Source organism: Macaca fascicularis, chromosome 18, assembly GCF_037993035.2.
Source record: "Macaca fascicularis isolate 582-1 chromosome 18, T2T-MFA8v1.1".
In the NCBI taxonomy this organism is placed as follows: Eukaryota; Metazoa; Chordata; class Mammalia; order Primates; family Cercopithecidae; genus Macaca; species Macaca fascicularis.
In genome coordinates this window covers 1,883,781-1,900,676 of record NC_088392.1, presented here as the reverse complement: position 1 = coordinate 1,900,676, position 16,896 = coordinate 1,883,781, and the positions used below count along the sequence as shown (strand labels likewise).

The 16,896-nt window shown below is 46.8% G+C and overlaps 1 protein-coding gene across 50 annotated transcripts in view; it reads left to right on the top strand.

Annotated features, from left to right (window-relative positions):
* The first annotated feature begins 13,998 nt into the window (after positions 1 to 13,998).
* ATP9B (ATPase phospholipid transporting 9B (putative)) overlaps positions 13,999 to 16,896 on the top strand; it is a 296,871-nt gene continuing 293,973 nt past the window's right edge. For 49 of the 50 annotated variants that reach the window (XR_012427204.1, XR_012427206.1, XR_012427202.1 and 46 more), the window contains exon 1: positions 13,999 to 14,145. Coding sequence is in view for 11 of the 50 variants with exons in the window: in XM_045377740.3 (XP_045233675.2) it covers positions 14,027 to 14,145 (119 nt within the window). In the remaining 39 variants the exon portion in view is untranslated. The remainder of the gene's footprint in view (positions 14,146 to 16,896) is intronic. The other variant, XM_074022641.1, reaches the window with a different exon arrangement.

The following is a 16,896-nucleotide window of genomic DNA, read 5'->3' as shown; positions in this document are numbered from 1 at the left end:
GCCTCTTTTTCATTGACAGTGGATGGTTGGTTTTCAGAGATGAATTTCTCAGGTAACAAATTTTCTGAAGATTTTGAGATTAGGTTCATAACATTGCTGAAAGTAATGTTTGAAATCACTTTCTGCCCTTCCAGTTGACGTGGAAAGCAAATCACCACCCGTGGCCCTTCTCTGCTGCCGGCTCCCCGACCACAGGCTGCAGAGCAGGCCAGAGGCGCATCTGTGCCCAGGTGTGTACAATCAAGCATACACTTCAAGGTGTTCCTTGAAACAGTCAGGAGAAGTCCTTTATGCCTCCCGGGTTTTCTTGACTGTTTCAAGGTACACCTTAGAGGGGGATGTACTGCCCAGGTTGGCCAAGATGCAATGGCCAGCCTTGATGGTTTCGGCTGTGGGTTTTTGAACTGAGCCACACTAAATCCCAGCCGGTGCTGGAAGACACTCGGGCATCCCCACAGACTTTCATCAGGCCCCCCAGAGCAGCCCCCAGCCCTTCCACATCCATCGGTCAGCCGTGGTCTACAAGTCCTCCGGAGGGCAGGCAGCAGTCACGGCTGCAGTTGTGCTCCTTGGGACATCACGCTGGCCTTGGGCAGAGCCTCCGGGAGAAAGGGCTCACCAGGGCGCAGTCTTCAGTTCCGTTGCATTTCCTCAGAGCCCAGGGCAAGGCGGCTCCAGACGCAGCCCTGCTCAGCACGGCTCCCGAGTCTCTGACACTGGCGCTAGAAAGGAAGACACGTCAGCCACGAGGACCTGGCTCTGGGAAGACACGTCAGCCACGAGGACCTGCCTCTGGGAAGACACGTCAGCCACGAGGACCTGGCTCTGGGAAGACATGTCAGCCACGAGGACCTAGCTCTGTCCAGCTCCAGGTAGTTTCATTGCCAGGAGCAAAAGCCCTCACTTGAGATTTTGGCCGATGGTCCCTCGCCCTCTTCAGAGCTCAGACGTGGGTTGGATGAGGGTGGGCTGTGGGCGTGTCACAGACCCACCGGGCCAGACTCTGAGCAGCCGCCCTCCGAGAACCAAGCCCCCCTTTCTGGGCTAAGTGCATGGTGATGATTTCATTAGCTTCTTGTCCTGGGAGCCCCTCAGGCCTATGTTTTTGTAACAGCTTTTTTGAAATGTAACTCAAATGCCATACCGTTCACTCATTTAATGTGTACAATTCGGTAGCGTTTTTAAGATTATTATTAATTTTTTGAGACAGAGTCTGTCTCTGTTGCCAAGGCTGGAGTGCAGTGGCATGATCAGAGCTCACTGCAGCGCCAGCCTCCCAGGCTCAAGTGATCCTCCTGCCTCGGCCTCCCAAGTAGCCAGGACTACTGGCACGTGTCACCACATCCAGCTAATTTACTTTTGTTTTTTTGTAGAGACAGGGTCTTGCTATGTTGTCCAGGCTGGCCTCAAACTCCTGGCTTCAAGTGAGCCTTCTGCCTCAGCCTCCAAAAGTGCTGGGATTCCAGGCATGAGCTACCGTGCTGGGCCACAGTTCTGCAGTATAGCACATTTTAGTATTTTCATAACCACACCTAACTTGAGAACATTGCATCACCCCAGAAGGAAACCCATGCCCTTAAGCTGTCACCCTCACACATCCCCGGCCCCACACAGCCATTGATCTGCCTCTCTCTCTGTCTGTGGACTTTCCTATTCCGGATCACATAAGACCTGGCCTTCTGTGACTGTCTTCCTTCACTAAGCGTGTTCTCAAGGCTCATCCACAATGCAGCCTGTGTCAGCACGTCATGTTACCATGGAGTATTTCATTTTATCACAGTTTATTGTTTCATGAGTTATGTAGGAATCTGGGTTATTTCCACCTCTTAACTATCACGAATAGTGTGGCTATGAATGTTTGTACACAAGCTTTTGGCAAGTTTTCATTTCTTAGAAGTTACATGGAATGCATGGAGCTGCTGGGTGAGATGGCTGCTCCCTGCTTCATCTCTTGAGGAATTGCTGCCCGGTTTTCCACAGAAGCTGCACCATTTCCCTCTGTTCTCTTGTAAACTAGCTTCTTGTGGTCTCTTCTACCAGAATTGTAGAAATGTCCAGGCATGTTGAAGTCCCACTAAAGCTGAAACCGTAGATGTTGCGTTAATTATACTCACACAAGCTGGGTGTGGGAGCTGGCACTATGCCAGCTACTCAGGAGGCTCAGGCAGAAGGATCACTTGAGCCCAGGAGGTAGACGCCGCAGTGAGCCGTGATTGTACCACTGCACTCCAGCCTGGGCAACACAGCAAGACCCTGTCTCAAAAAATAATAAATAAATAAATAAAACAGAGCACCTAAGTGAGAGAATCAAAGAGTCTGCCTTAAAAAAAAATTTATACTAGGCCGGACGTGGTGGCTCATGCCTGTAATCCCAGCACTTTGGGAGGCCAAGGCAGGCGGATCATAAGGTCAGGAGATCGAAACCATCATGGCTAACACGGTGAAATGCCATCTCTACTAAAAATATAAAAAATTAGCCGGGTGTGGTGGCGGGCGCCTGTAGTCCCAGGAGAATGGCGTGAACCCAGGAGGTGGAGCTTGCAATGAGCCGAGATCGCGCCACTGCACTCCAGCCTGGGCGACAGAGCAAGACTCCATCTCAAAAAAAAAAAAAAAAACCACATTTATACTAGGGGCCAGGCGTGGTCGCTCACGCCTGTAATCCCAGAACTTTGGGAGGCCAAGGCGGGCAGATCACAAGGTCAGGAGTTCAAGACCAGCCTGGCCAACCTGGTGAAACCCCGTCTCTACTAAAAATACAAAAATTAGCCAGGTGTGGTGGTGCATGCCTGTAATCCCAGCTACTCAGGAAGCTGAGGCGGAAGAATCACTTGAACCCAGGAGGCGGAGGTTGCAGTGAGCTGAGATTGTGCCACTGCACTCCAGCCTGGGCAACAGAGTGAGACTTTATCTAAAATATATATATATATGTGTGTGTGTGTGTGTGTGTGTGTGTGTGTGTATACTAACACATGGTATTTTTATACTTTTTTTCTATAATTCCTTTCTGTCTAGTCATTTATTTTCTTCACAAAATATCTGTGTGCTTGGATATCATTATCTGTATATGAAATAATGATACAGAAAGTTTTAGAGTTTTGAGCAAGTCACATAACGAATATCTAAACTGAAGAGGTGTACCAGGTTTCCAACCCAAATTTCAGTGTGCAATTTAAAGTAGTAACAGAGACTGGGTGTGGTGGCTCACACCTGTAATCCCGGCACTTTGGGAGGCAAAGGTGGGCAGATCACTTGAGGTCAGGAGTTTGAAACCAGCCTGGCCAATATGGCAAAACCCCATATCTACTACAAATACAAAAAATAAAAATAAAAAATTAGCCAGGCGTGTTGGTGCGCACCTGTAATCCCAGTTAGTCAGAAGGCTGAGGTAGGAGAATTGCTTGAACTGGGAAGTGGAGGTTGCAGTGAACCAAAATCACACCACTGCACTCTAGCCTGAGCCAACAGAGCACGACTCCATCTCAAAAATAAATGAGTAAATAGAATAAAGTAATGACAGAGTAGGGGAAAGGGAAATTTAAAAAAAAGAATATGAACGTATTTATTACCACTGAATAGGACACTTAAAAATGGTAAAGACGGTAAATGTTACACGTATATTTTACCTCAATTTTTTTTACGTATAAAAAAGTTTTAAATTGTGGCTGGGCTTGGTGGCCCATGCCCGTAATCCCAGCACTTTGGGAGGTCGAGGAGGATAGATTGCCTGAGCTCGCGAGTTTGAGACCAGCCTGGGCAACATGGCGAACCCCCCATCTCTACAAAAAATACAAAAATGAGCCAGATGTGGTGGTGCACGCGTGTAGTACCAGCTACTCAGGAGGTTGAGGTGGGAGAATGATTTGAGCTCAGGAGGCGGAGACCAGCCTGACTAACGTGGTCAAACTCCATCTCTACTAAAAATACAGAAAATTGGCCAGGCGAGGCCTGGTGGCACATACCTGTAATCCCAGCTACTTGGGAGGCCGAGGCAGAAGAATTGCTTGAAACCAGGAGGCGGAGGTTGCAGTGAGCTGAGATTGGACTGTGTCTCCAAAAAAAAAAAAAAAGCCAGGTACAGTGGCATACACTTGTTGTCCCAGCTATTTGGGATGGGAAGATTGCTAATTGTGCCTGGCTTGGGTGAGAGAGTGAGACCCTGTCTCAAAATAAATAAATAATGAAAATTACAAAAAGAAAATTATGATGAAATTTCAGGATAAAGAAAAGTCCACAAAAGCTTCCAGAGAAAGAGCAGTTTTCATGCAAGGCTCAGGATTTCATGTAAGGGACTTCATTGCATAGAAAGGCTCAACTGCAAAGTGAGGCTCTAGAAAAACATGGAGCAGGGTCTTCAAAATCCTGAAGACAAGTATTTCCAACCTGGAATTTCGTACCAGTTAAGGTGAAGGTGTAGAGACGCTTTCAGAGGTGTGAGGTCTGGAAACCTTTTCCTGTCATGAGCCCTTCTCAGGAAACCACTAGGGGAGAAAACAAGGGAGTCGACTGCAAGAGGGAAAAGGTTTCAGGACCAGGAGGAAGGTCAGCAGGACAGCGGCCACTGCATCGCCATATGGCGGTTGGACCAGGGTCCCCAGGACCACCTCAGGCTTGACGGTTCACAAGAAGGACTCCCAGGACTCAGCGCATGATCTGACTCCTGCCCACCTACTAGAGCAACCGAGCACCCAGCACAGCCGGTCAAGGGAAAAGGTGTATGAGGTGAGGTCAGAGGAAGGCAGGCACCGGTCCAGCACCCTCTCCCACTGGACCCAGTGGACCCACTGGACCCACTGGACGTGCGAATTCTCTCAGCAAAGAGCGGCGACACGTGTGAAGTGTTGTCCACTAGGGCAGCTTAGACCCCCCAGGGCTTCTGCTGGGGGCCCTCACGCAGGCATCCTCTTCTTGGCGTGTACCGAGATTCCAGAATTCTAGAAGGAATGCAGGTGTTCAGGAAAAACGCTTCGGGCTTGGAGAGGCACTGTCAGGTTGCTGGGAGCCCTCCTGAAATCCGAGTCGCCAGAGGCCAGCCCAGGGTCAGCCTGGTAAGCAGACCCTGTATAGGATGGCACTCAGGCCTGCTTGTTAGCTTTTTTCTGCACCATCCTGAAGGAAGAAGGCCGAAAAGAGCGGCCGATCAAGAGTCAGCCCCACAGACCTCGGGTGCCGAGGGCAGCAGCTGCAGCCGTCCCTGCATGCAGATGAGAGACAGCCAGGGGTAAACTGCTGGGTAGGTGGACTCTTTGGCCTCTTTTACTTCAACAGTGAGAGGCAGCCATCTCCTCCTCCAAATCGCAGCAGTGGAAGAACCCGGCAACACCGAAGACGGCTCCTCTGCTGCAGGCTGGATCTCGGCCCATCAGCCTTTCCCTTTTGCTTTCATGTGGAAGATCTGGAAGGCACATACGCTTTTTTTTTCTTTCCTTTCCAACTTTTATGTAGGTTCAGGGGGTACACGGGCAGGTCTGTTATGTGGGTAAATTGTGTGTTGCAGGGGCTTGGTGGACGGACTGTTTCGTCACCCAGGTAAGCAGCACAGTACGGAATCCTCATCCTTGTCCCATCCCCACCCTCAGGTAGGCCCCGGGGTCTACTGTCCCCTCCCTGTGTCCATGCGTACTCGATGTTTGCCTTCCAGTTATAAGTGAGAACATGTGGTGTTTCGTTTTCTCTTCTTGCATTATTTCACTTAGAATAATGACCTCCAGCTTCACCCACATGTCTACAAAAGACATGGCTTCATTCTTTTTTATGGCTGTGTAGTATTCCATGGCATATACGGACCACATTTTCCTTATCCAATTTACCACTGATAGGCATTTAGGTTCCTTTCATATGTTTGCTATTGCCACATATGCTTTAATATTGACTCTCTCTTTATATATTCATATAATGTGTATATAAAAATATAGTAAAATCCCAATTTATGTAACTCTCTTCATGGAAATGCAATTTTTACAAAATAAATTCTTATTTCCATTTTTCCAAAATAAAATATTTTACATCTCTCAACATAAAATTATAATATGGTAGTACTTGGTATTACACCTTCTCTTTGGAATTTTCAAGAGAATTTTTGCATGACTATTAAAAACATCCTGCATGATATCTTCTGGGCTTCCACTAAGAATTTGGAAGTAATTAGCTTCATCTATCTGAAGTGGTAGAGACATAAATGAACTTTAACAAAAGAACATACTTCCTTTAGGAGGTATATGAAGAGATTTTCCATTTCTGTCATTGTTGAGACTGTGGTTGTGCCAAGAAAGAAATCCTTAAGCATTAAGTTTAAGGAGGTGAGACCTTGTCAGCCACACAGTGGGCAATACAGAAAAGTCACATCAACCCCAATCCCAACCAACCATAGCCAGACCCAAAGAGTGAGATTTGAGTCCAGTTTATTTATTCTTTACCAACCTTTGAAATTCCCATGACAAGCTATTAATTACATTTTTTTTTCTGTTTTGTGACAGTTATTGAAACATCCATGGGTCATTACAAAGCAGTAATTGAGTGAATGTTTGAAGGAAACTGTGAGCCACTAAATACATTGATCTAAATGCACTTCACCTGATGCCAAACAGCAGCAAGCCCCTCTCAAGCTCCCGGGCTTTGTGGGATGTGACCAAAGCTCCTCGTGCAATCCACATGCCATGTGTGCACGCACACACACGAGTATTTGCAGCTGACTTAAGTTTTCTTTCTGGAAATCAGAAGCTAGAATATATTCCTAGACAAAAATATTTTGGTTTTTAATTATTAACTTGCTATAATTAATACGAAAGCATTGCATGGTAAATTGAATAAAATGTCAGTATTGTGGCTGCATTTTTCTCCTTTTATTACTGATCAAGGCATCATCAGTCTTGAGGGGGCACTTGATCATCCTCTTTTGAAGACACATCTATTCAGTGGGTGAAAGATGATGCTGGACATCCTGTATTTTGGTCTATGCTGGAGTGTTCTGAATTCAGATATATGGTAGACAGGAGTAGGAGTAAAGTTGATTTTTGTTCACTAACTCCACATCTTCCATCCCCTGACTACTGTGAGAGAGAATGCATTTCTCTCCAGGGAGAATCCCATAAGAGCAAAGTAAGGAAAGCATCAGTAGGAAATAACAAATGTTGAAATCGGCCTTTTACAAATGCCTTTAAAGACAGCTCTTACAAGGTTCCTCTTTCATGGTAGTGTTTGATTTTTAAGTGTGCATTACAAGAGCAGTCTCTCAACTTTTTTGCACATTGACCCCTAAAATAATTTCTGGAAAGTGTGTGTCCCTTCACATATTGTGTGTGGACAACTAAACATTTTTTGTTATAGGTATAAATAGTTATCAATTATGTATTTTTGGCATATCATAAAGTATTGACATTTAAAAATAAAACATCATTTTTTCAAATGTGTTAAATGGCATCGAAATTCCATAATAATGTGATACTCACTGTTATCCATAAAAAATACTTAACAAGCTCCTCTTTAACTTGTGAAAAGTTATGTCTTTTTGCTAAAATATAATTTTCTTTTTTTTTTCTTTTTCGAGACAGGATCTCCCCTGTCACCCAGGCTGGAGTGCAGAGGTGTGATCTTGCCTCAGTGTAACCTCAACCTCCTGGGCCCAGGTGATCCTCCCACCTCAGCCTCCCGAGCAACTGGGACCACAGGCATGTGCCACCACACCTGGCTAATCTTTTGTATGTTTACAGAGACAAGGTTTCACTATGTTGCCCAGGCTGGTCTCAGATTCCTGAGCTCAAGCAACCTGCTTGTCTCGGTCTCCCAAAGTGCTGGGATTACAGGTATGAGCCACCGTGCCTGGCCTAAAGTATAATTTTCAAAGAGGTAAAATTATAATGCTCATGCAAGATTTTATTCAACTTATTAATCAATGAAGGAAGATATAATGAATAAGATGTAGAACTGGTTCAAAGTGTATTTTAGGACATAGAGATACTGAGGCAATTTTCTAAAGGAATATTAAGATAAGACTGTTTAGTTAGATACAAAACTGGTTGATCTCCTAAAGGATAATAAGTTTTATTTATACCTCCTTTGAGGTATATTTTCCTACTTGTTTTAAAATGTAGCTTTTATTATTGTTTAGCTATAGTGAGGCCAACAGATCAGGAGATGATGGCCACAGAAAACACAGTTTGTTAGAGCTCCCACAGGAAGGGGCCATGCCACGCCACGCCACGCCACGCCACGCCACGCCACGCAGGGTTGGGACACAGAGGGAGAGAGGCAAGCCAAGAGCCTTTGTTGTGGCTTCCACAGGAAGGCCGGGCGAGGCGGGGAGAACAGGCTGGGCAGGTTTGGCCTTGGCTGATGTGATCAGCAGGCTTTGGCATGAAGGACCATCCTCCCTGTCTCTGGCCTGGCCCCATGGTAAGTAGGGCAGGGGCACAGTGGCCTGGAAAGCAAGAGCTTATCCCACCAATCGAGGTGGCTGGCAGGATTGGCGGCTTGCATGTGAAAGATGTGCTTGCAGGTGAGTCATCTGCTATCTCTAAGAATGGATGAGCTGTAAGCAGGACAGGCTCTCCCCTGTTAGCCAGAGCATCAAGAATGTAGAAAATAGGGCCGGGCGCGGTGGCTCACGCCTGTAATCCCAGCACTTTGGGAGGCCGAGGCGGGCGGATCACAAGGTCAGGAGATCGAGACCACGGTGAAACCCCGTCTCTACTAAAAATACAAAAAATTAGCCGGGCGCGGTTGTGGGCGCCTGTAGTCCCAGCTACTCGGGAGGCTGAGTCAGGAGAATGGCGTGAACCCGGGAGGCGGAGCTTGCAGTGAGCCGAGATCGCGCCACTGCACTCCAGCCTGGGCGACAGAGCGAGACTCCGTCTCAAAAAAAAAAAAAAAAAAAAAAAAAAGAATGTAGAAAATAAAATGTAGTTAATACACAACAAAACATAAACTATTTGTACCTCTATTGGCAAACATCTTTAAGTTAACATGCGATTTCACTAAGTCAAAGACTTTCATCAACTAGTTAGCAGTGAGTTGAACAAAGTACGTTCCACTCATCTTTGGGTGAGACTGCCCCTTTGCATGACATGAAATGACATTCATTTCTCCTTTTTGCCCTACTTTCAAATTCTAGCCATCAGTATCATCTTCCTGAAACTCAGGGGGCAACTTGAGGTTAGAGGTTAAGGGTATGGCTTTTGGCACCTGGGTTGAAACCTGGCTCTGCAGCTGTGACTTCGGGCAGATTGCCTAAGCCCTCTGTGCTCCAGGCTCCTTATCTGGGGAAAGGTGAAGGAGACTCACAGAGCTTACCTCATGGGGAGGCTACGGTAATCAGTGGTCGCGCGGCGTATATTTTTCTATGCTTTTACTTTCAACTTTTCTGGGTCTTTCTATTTAAGGTGAGATCTGAGACCTCAAGCATATAGTTTTCTTTCTTTTCTTTTTTTTTTTCTTTTCTCTTTTTGTTTTTGTTTCAATTAGAGACGAAGTTTCGCCATGTTGCCCAGGCTGGTCTCAAATTCCCAGCCTCTAGTCATCTGCCTGCCTCAGCCTCCCAAAGTGCTGGGATTACAGGCGTAAGCCACCACGCCCGGTTGGGTTTTATTTTTAATGCAATCTGACAATCTGACTTTTTACTGAGGTATTTAGTCTGTTTACATTTAATATACATAAACTGACCTTCAGGTTTGTCTCTACCATCTTCTTTGTTTCCCGCTTATTCCATCAATTCTTTTTTCTTTAAACTCCTTTCACGGCTTCCTTGAAGCAATAAAGTATTTTTATTATCCCTCTTCCTCCCTCCATTAACTTGTTAGCTAAACATTCTGTTGTTATTCTTTTCATGGTTGCGCTAGGGTGGCATTGACCAACGCAGCCTTCTGCCGTGAGAGAGCCATTCTGTGCCTGTCTCTGCCTCTTACGCCACCCGCTCTTTCCTGTAGAACAGGGATGCACAAACATTCTCTCTAAAGGGCCAGATGGTAAATATTTCAGGCTTTGCAGGTGATATGGTCTCTGTAGCATCTTCTTAACTCTACCATCATAGCTTGAGAGCAGCCATAAGTAATAAGTCAACAGATCAGTGTGGTTGTGTTTCAAAAGCACTTAATTTACAAAGTGGGTGGCAGGTGGCTTTTGCCCACCAGCTGGCCTGCATCTACTCCGTAGCCTCATGCTCTTTGAGGTAGCTTTGCTCCCAGGGCTCCAACTCAGGAGGGATTCTATTCAGGGTCAACACTTTTCCTTATCTAATCTCTTTGGTCTAAGGGTGAAACCAGTTTTCCACTATTGCTTCTCCCAGTTAATTCGTCAAAAATATTTGGCTTTCTTATTTCCATCTATACCTCTGCAAACAGCTCCTTAAACTCTCTTCAGTTTAACGCTTTAAGTATGTCATCTTTTTCCTGTCAAGATACCCACTGGGGGATGGGTGCGGTGGCTCACATCTGTAATCCCAAGACTATGGGAGGCCGAGGCAGGTGGATCACTTGAGGTCAGGAGTTCAAGACCAGGCTGGCCATCATGGTGAAATTACGTCTCTACTAAAAATACAAAAATTAGCCAGGCGTGGTGGTGGGTGCCTGTAATCCCAGCTACTTGGGAGGCTGAGGCAGGAGAATAGCTTGAACCTGGGAGGCAGAGGTTGCAGTGAGCCGAGACTGCACCACCGCACTCCAGCCTAGGCGACAGAGCGAGACTCTGTCTCAAAAAAAAAAAGATACCCACTGGTATAACTTCATACTTGTGGACTTATGGCAAGTATTTCATTGTGTCCTAAGTAAAAACAAGCTGTTTCCCTATGTGTCTCCCTCTCCTACTAAGCTTCCTAGAGGACAGACAGTATGCCTTAGTCATACTGATATTCCCCATAAACCCCATCGTTAACTTTTGCATGCAATTGAAACTGAATAAGCAATTCAGAAATGGAGCCAGGAGAGGTTAGAATTAGGAAAAAAGAAATGAGTATTATTTACCTAAGTGGGTAGGTGATGAAGGAGGAGTTTTCAAGAGAGATGGAATAGGTAAAGGAAGAGAGCTAGTTAATTTAGTCTGCGCATTAAGGGAGGAAAAAATTTACAAGGAGTTGGTGTGAAAACTGCCTGTGGTTGCGTGTTATGGTTTGGCTGTGTCCCCACCCAAATCTCATCTTGAATTGTAGCTCCCATAATTCCCAAGTGTTGTAGGAGGGACCCAGTGGGAGATAATTGAATCAAGGGGGCAGTTTCCCCCATACTGTTCTCGTGGTAGTGAATAAGTCTCACGAGATCTCATGGTTTTATAAGGAGAAACGCCTTTTGCTTGGTTCTCATTCTCTCTCTTGCCTTCTGCCGTGATTGTGAGAGCTCCCCAGCCATGTGGAACCGTGAGTCCATTCAATTGAGTGAGGGTGAGGAGATGGTGTTATCAGTGTGAGTTATTAACTGTGGGTGAGGAGAGGATATGAACAGTGTCAGTGATTAGTGGGGGTGAGGAGATGCTGTTATCACTGTCAGTTGTTGAGTGTTAGGAGATGGTGTTGTCACTGTCAGTTGCTGAGTGAGTGTTAGGAGATGGTGTTGTCACTGTCAGTTGCTGAGTGAGTGTTAGGAGATGGTGTTGTCACTGTCAGTAGTTGAGGGTGAGGAGATGCTGTTGTCACTGTCAGGTGTTGAGGGTGAGGAGATGGTGTCATTGTCAGGTGATGAGTGATGGTGAGGAGATGGTGTTGTCACTGTCAGTAGTTGAGTGAGGGTGAAGAGATGCTGTTGTCACTGTCAGGTGTTGAGTGAGGGTGAGGAGATGGTCTCACTGTCAGTTGTTAAGTGAGGGTGTAGATGATGATGTCACTGTCAGTTGCTGAGTGAGGCTGAGGAGATGGTGGTGTCACTGTCAGTTGTTGAGTGAGGCTGAGGAGATGGTGGTGTCACTGTCAGTTGTTGAGTGAGGGTAAGGAGATGCTATTCACTGTCAGGTGTTGAGTGAGGGGGAGGAGATGGTGTCACTGTCAGTTGCTGAGGGTGAGGAGATGCTGTTGTCACTGTCAGGTGTTGAGTGAGGGGGAGGAGATGGTGTCACTGTCAGTTGCTGAGGGTGAGGAGATGCTGTTGTCACTGTCAGGTGTTGAGTGAGGGTGAGGAGATGCTGTTGTCACTGTCAGGTGTTGAGTGAGGGTGAGGAGATGGTGTTACAGTGCCAGTGCTGTGAGAATGAGCTGGTGTTATCAACATCAGTTGTTGAATGTAGGTGAGAGATGGTGTGAACAGTGTCAGTGGCTGAGGGTGAGGTAGAGAAATAATGCGTGAAGTCCCTTGTCAATTGGGAGGCCACTGGTGTCTTTTGAAAGTAGTTAGTGTCTGTGGAGTGGCGTGTATTCAAGCTACATGAAAAGCAGCTGAGAAGCAAACTGGCAATCAGAAAGTGGCAGCAACAAATTAAGAATATTCATATTCACAGGCGGGGCGCGGTGGCTCAAGCCTGTAATCCCATCACTTTGGGAGGCCAAGGCGGGTGGATCACGAGGCCAGGAGATGGAGACCATCCTGACTAACACGGTGAAACCCCGTCTCTACTAAAAATACAAAAGCTAGCCAGGCGTGGCGCCTGTAGTCCAAGCTACTGGGGAGGCTGAGGCAGGAGAATGGCGTCAACCCGGAGCTTGCAGTGAGCTGAGATCGCGCCACTGCACTCCAGCCTGGGCGACAGCGAGACTGTCCCCCCCCAAAAATTAATATTCATAATGACCTTTTTTTTTTTTTTGAGACGGAGTCTGGCTCTGTCGCCCAGGCTGGAGTGCAGAAAAAGTAATACACGCAGATGGGGGAGGATCACCTGAACCTTGAGAGGTGGAAGCTGTAGTGAGCCGTGATCAAAACATTGCACTCCTGCCTGGGTGACGGAGACCCCATCTCCAAAAAACAGAAAAGCATTTATAAGTTCATGTTGAACAGTGTTTCAAACACACAGACAAAATGTGTATGTCATGATAATGGAATATCAGAAAAACATTGGTTAAAAAAACACAAAGTGAATAAACCAGAAATAGGCGAGGTGAGCGGTGTTCAGCTTGCGGGCTTCCAGGGGCAGTGGGTGATGGAGGTGGAAGGGGGCTGTCCTCGGGACAGGAAATGAAACAAACCCAACCAAAGGTGTATATTCGTTCATTCAATATCGTTTTTCTTTCTTGTGTAGATTGAGGGTGTAAACCTCGTTTCTGACAGTCGCCTACAGGACGTTTCAGCAGGCCGCGGGCCTAGAGGTTGCGGATGTGGACCCAAGCTAAAGACCAAGAGCCAGAGGAAAGGAGGAAAGCGGCAGTGACGAAGCAGGACAAGAACATCTCGGAAATTCAGCCCAGCGCGGTGGGCGCGCCTGGGGTCGCGCCGCTTTAGGGACCAGGGCCACGGAGCACGACCCTGCCTGTGAACGCACAGACACCAGCGGTTCCAAGGGCACGGGCATGAAGCGGGCACCGAAGGCAGGCTGGAGAAGCGCGGGGCGGCAGCAAGAAGCGTACTACTCCCAGCAGCGCAGGCTCGGGACCGCTCAGGAGGCCGCGCGCGCCCACGCATGTGCCCGGCAGAACTTCCAGGCGACGGCTGCGAGGTCCTTCCCCCCGCGGACCAGAGCGCGCCCGGCGGAACCTTGATCCATGTGCGGGGCCTCCCGCGCTACCAGAAGACCAGCCCGCGGCGTACGCAAGCCCCGCCCCGCCGATTGGTGACGTCTCGGGCCCTCACGCGGCGGGGGCGGGGCCTCAGAACGCGGCGACACCGCCCCAGTCTTCGCCGCTCGTGACGTCATCGTCCGGACTCCACTGACTCCCGCGCCGCCTTTTTGCCACCTGGCGCACGTCATCGTGCGCCGACGCCCAAAGGAGGGCGGGCCTAGCGAGCCACGCCTTCCGCGTCGCGTCGCCGCCGCTCTTGACGTCATCGGACCTCGCCGCTTGGCGGAGGCGGGGAAGGTCCGCGGGCGGTGCCTCAGCCAGGGTTGGCGCTGAGGGGAGAGGGCGGGGAAAAGGTGGCGAATTGAGGGGAAAGCGGGAGGGGCGGGAAAGGGCGGCCGGAACATGGCGGACCAAATCCCGCTCTACCCGGTGCGTAGCGCCGCGGCGGCCGCAGCCAACCGCAAACGCGCGGTCTACTACAGCGCCGCGGGGCCCGGGCCGGGAGCCGACCGGCACAGCAGGTAACCGAGGCGGGACCGGCGCGCGTCCCCCGCAGACGCGCCCCGGGGGCTCCAGTCCACCGCAGGAACCCGGAGCCGGGCGGGTCTGGGGTCCTACCGGCGCGCCCCGTCTGTGCGCCGGGAGTCGGGAGTCTTGGGCGTTCTGGGCGCGCCGCAGCTGTGGCGTCCGCTGTGGTGAGGGCCGCGGGCAACTGCCGGAGCGAGCGTCTGCATCCCGGGACGCCCGAGCCGAGCGCAGGAGCCAGAACGGGAGCGGAGAACCGCGGTCCGGTGTTGAGGGGTGGCTGCTCTCCTAAAGTAAACGGGGATCAAAAGTCCTAATTTATGGGATAATTCAGAGTCTCCGAAACTTGTTTGTGTAGCCGTATGAATTGTGAAGGTGACAGATGCAATTTTAATTATATTGTTAAAAACACACTCCTTATTGAAATGACTTCTGTTCGACATTTCGGTATCTTTGCTAGGCACACTTTTTACTTAAACACATATATACAAAGTGCTTTTTGTCGACATGTAGTTTTGCCTTTAGGAAAGGGAAATGGAGTATTGAGAACGGTTGACTTGTTTAGTGGGGCCACAGGTTAGCGGGAGAATTAGTGTACAGACCTTTCATACCCGAGATTGGATTTAACTCATATTTAACTTATTTCTCCTTCAAAGAAAAGAAGAAAATTTTAAAAAATAAGTATTGCTTCTTACAGTTTTTGAAGTTTTATTCCAGAGGAATTGTAGAAAACATAATTTCACTCAATATGTAGTTGCTTCAGAATTTGAGTTTTTGAACAATTTTTGGTTTCGGCCATTTGAGAGACTGTAACATACAGCTCAGAGTACGTATCGGAATGTTATAACGCTGATTTGTGTGTTGATTTTCCCACTAGCTGTTTGCTCTTGGGTAACTTAAACTCAAAGCCATGGTTTCTTCATCTGTAAAGTGCTGGATAATATTTTTTCTTACGGGATTATTGGAGATTACAGTAGAACCTGTGTAAGGTGCCCTTTTTTCAGTGCTTGGTTGAAAGTGGGTTCTCTGGAACTACCATTTCTCCTTTCCTCCTTGGTGTTACCTATAGCAGTAACTGTATTAGTAAATCTGTTTAATTTTAGGAGTTCATTATTTGGAAATGTGCCACCTGTTTCAAAATAGGTTTCCGTCACAGATTGAATCCATTTTTGCCTCATGTACTTTGAAGCACTGTCATGTGGTGCACACACATTCAAGAATTTTGTCTTCTCGGTGGATTGTTCCTTTCATGGTTAATGTTCCTCTGTCTCTGGTAATTTTCTTTGCTCTAAAATCTTCTTTGTTAGATATTGATGTCGCCATTTATGCTTTTTTTGGATTAATGTTTGCATGATATTAGCTTTCAACTTACCTATGTTGAATTTGAAGTGAGTTTCTTGTTGGATCTTATGATCCTATTTTTTATTGACTATGCCATTCTCTTTTGATTGGCATATTTACACCATTTACAGTTACAATAATTATTGATATGTTAGAATATAAGTGTGCTATGTATTATCTGTGTTCTGTTTCTTCTGATTCTCATTACTGTTTCTTTTTTTTGTTTTTGCCACTTTTTGGGTTACTTGGACACTTTTGGTATCCGTATAGTGTGTTTGAGATTAGGTGTTTGTATAGTTTTCACAGTGCTTGATCTGGGTATTACAGTATACATATGTGACTTATCACCATGGTGTATTGCTGTATTTCACCACTTCCAGTCAAGTGTGGAAACCCTTCTTTCAGTTAGGTCCTCACTTTAAATATCATGTCCTGGGTATCAGATGGTGTTACAGGTGGTTGACACAGTTTTTGTGTCAGTCATCAAATATGGTTTGTAAAACTCATGATGATAAGGATAGTGTATTGCACATACCACGTGCCCATATTTCCCCTTTTTCTATTGTTCTTCCTTTTTTTTTTTTTTTTTTTTTTTGACAGAATCTTGCTCTTTTGTCCTGGCTAGAGTTAGTGATGCGATCATAGCTCATTACAGCCTTGACCTGTTGGGCCCAGGCAATCCACCCATGTAGCTGGGACTACAGGCACATACCACCATGCCTGGCTAATTAAAAAAAAATTTTTTTTAAGAGACAGGATCTTGCTATATTGCCCAGCTGGTTTCAAGTGATCCTCCTGTATCGTCCTCCCAGAGTGTTACGATTAAGGCGTGAGCCATGGCTGCTAGCCTGCCATTCTTTTCTTAGCACTTGAAAAATCTTGTGCCTCTTCCTTCTTGCGTCCGTAGTTTCTGATTAGGATGCTGCTGTCACTCAGATTGATGTTCCCTTGTAGATAATGTGTCATTTCTCTCTGGCTGCTTTCAAGTTTTTACTTTGTCTAGTTTTCAGAAGTTTAATTATGATGTGTCTTGTCATGGATTTTATGTTTGGTTTTTTGTTTGTTTGTTTGCTTTTGGTCTTCGACTAAATTTAGGAAGTTTTTAGCCATTATTTCTTCAACTACTCTTTGTTGTTGTTGAAATAATGGAGAGTTGCTCCCACTCTCTTCTCTCCATTTGGATTTCCAGTGTTAAGAAAGTTGGATCTTATGTTGGTGTTTCATAATTCCCTTAGGCTTTTTCCCTGTTTCTTTTCTCTGTGTTGTTCAGATTGTGTACGTTCTATTAATCTGTTCTCAAGTTCCCTAATTCTTTACTCTTATCTCCACTCCATTCTGTGAATGTTTTGGCTCTTGGTTTGACAGATGGTTTTCGATTGTCTCTTGGGTATTTTGTATATTAGGAG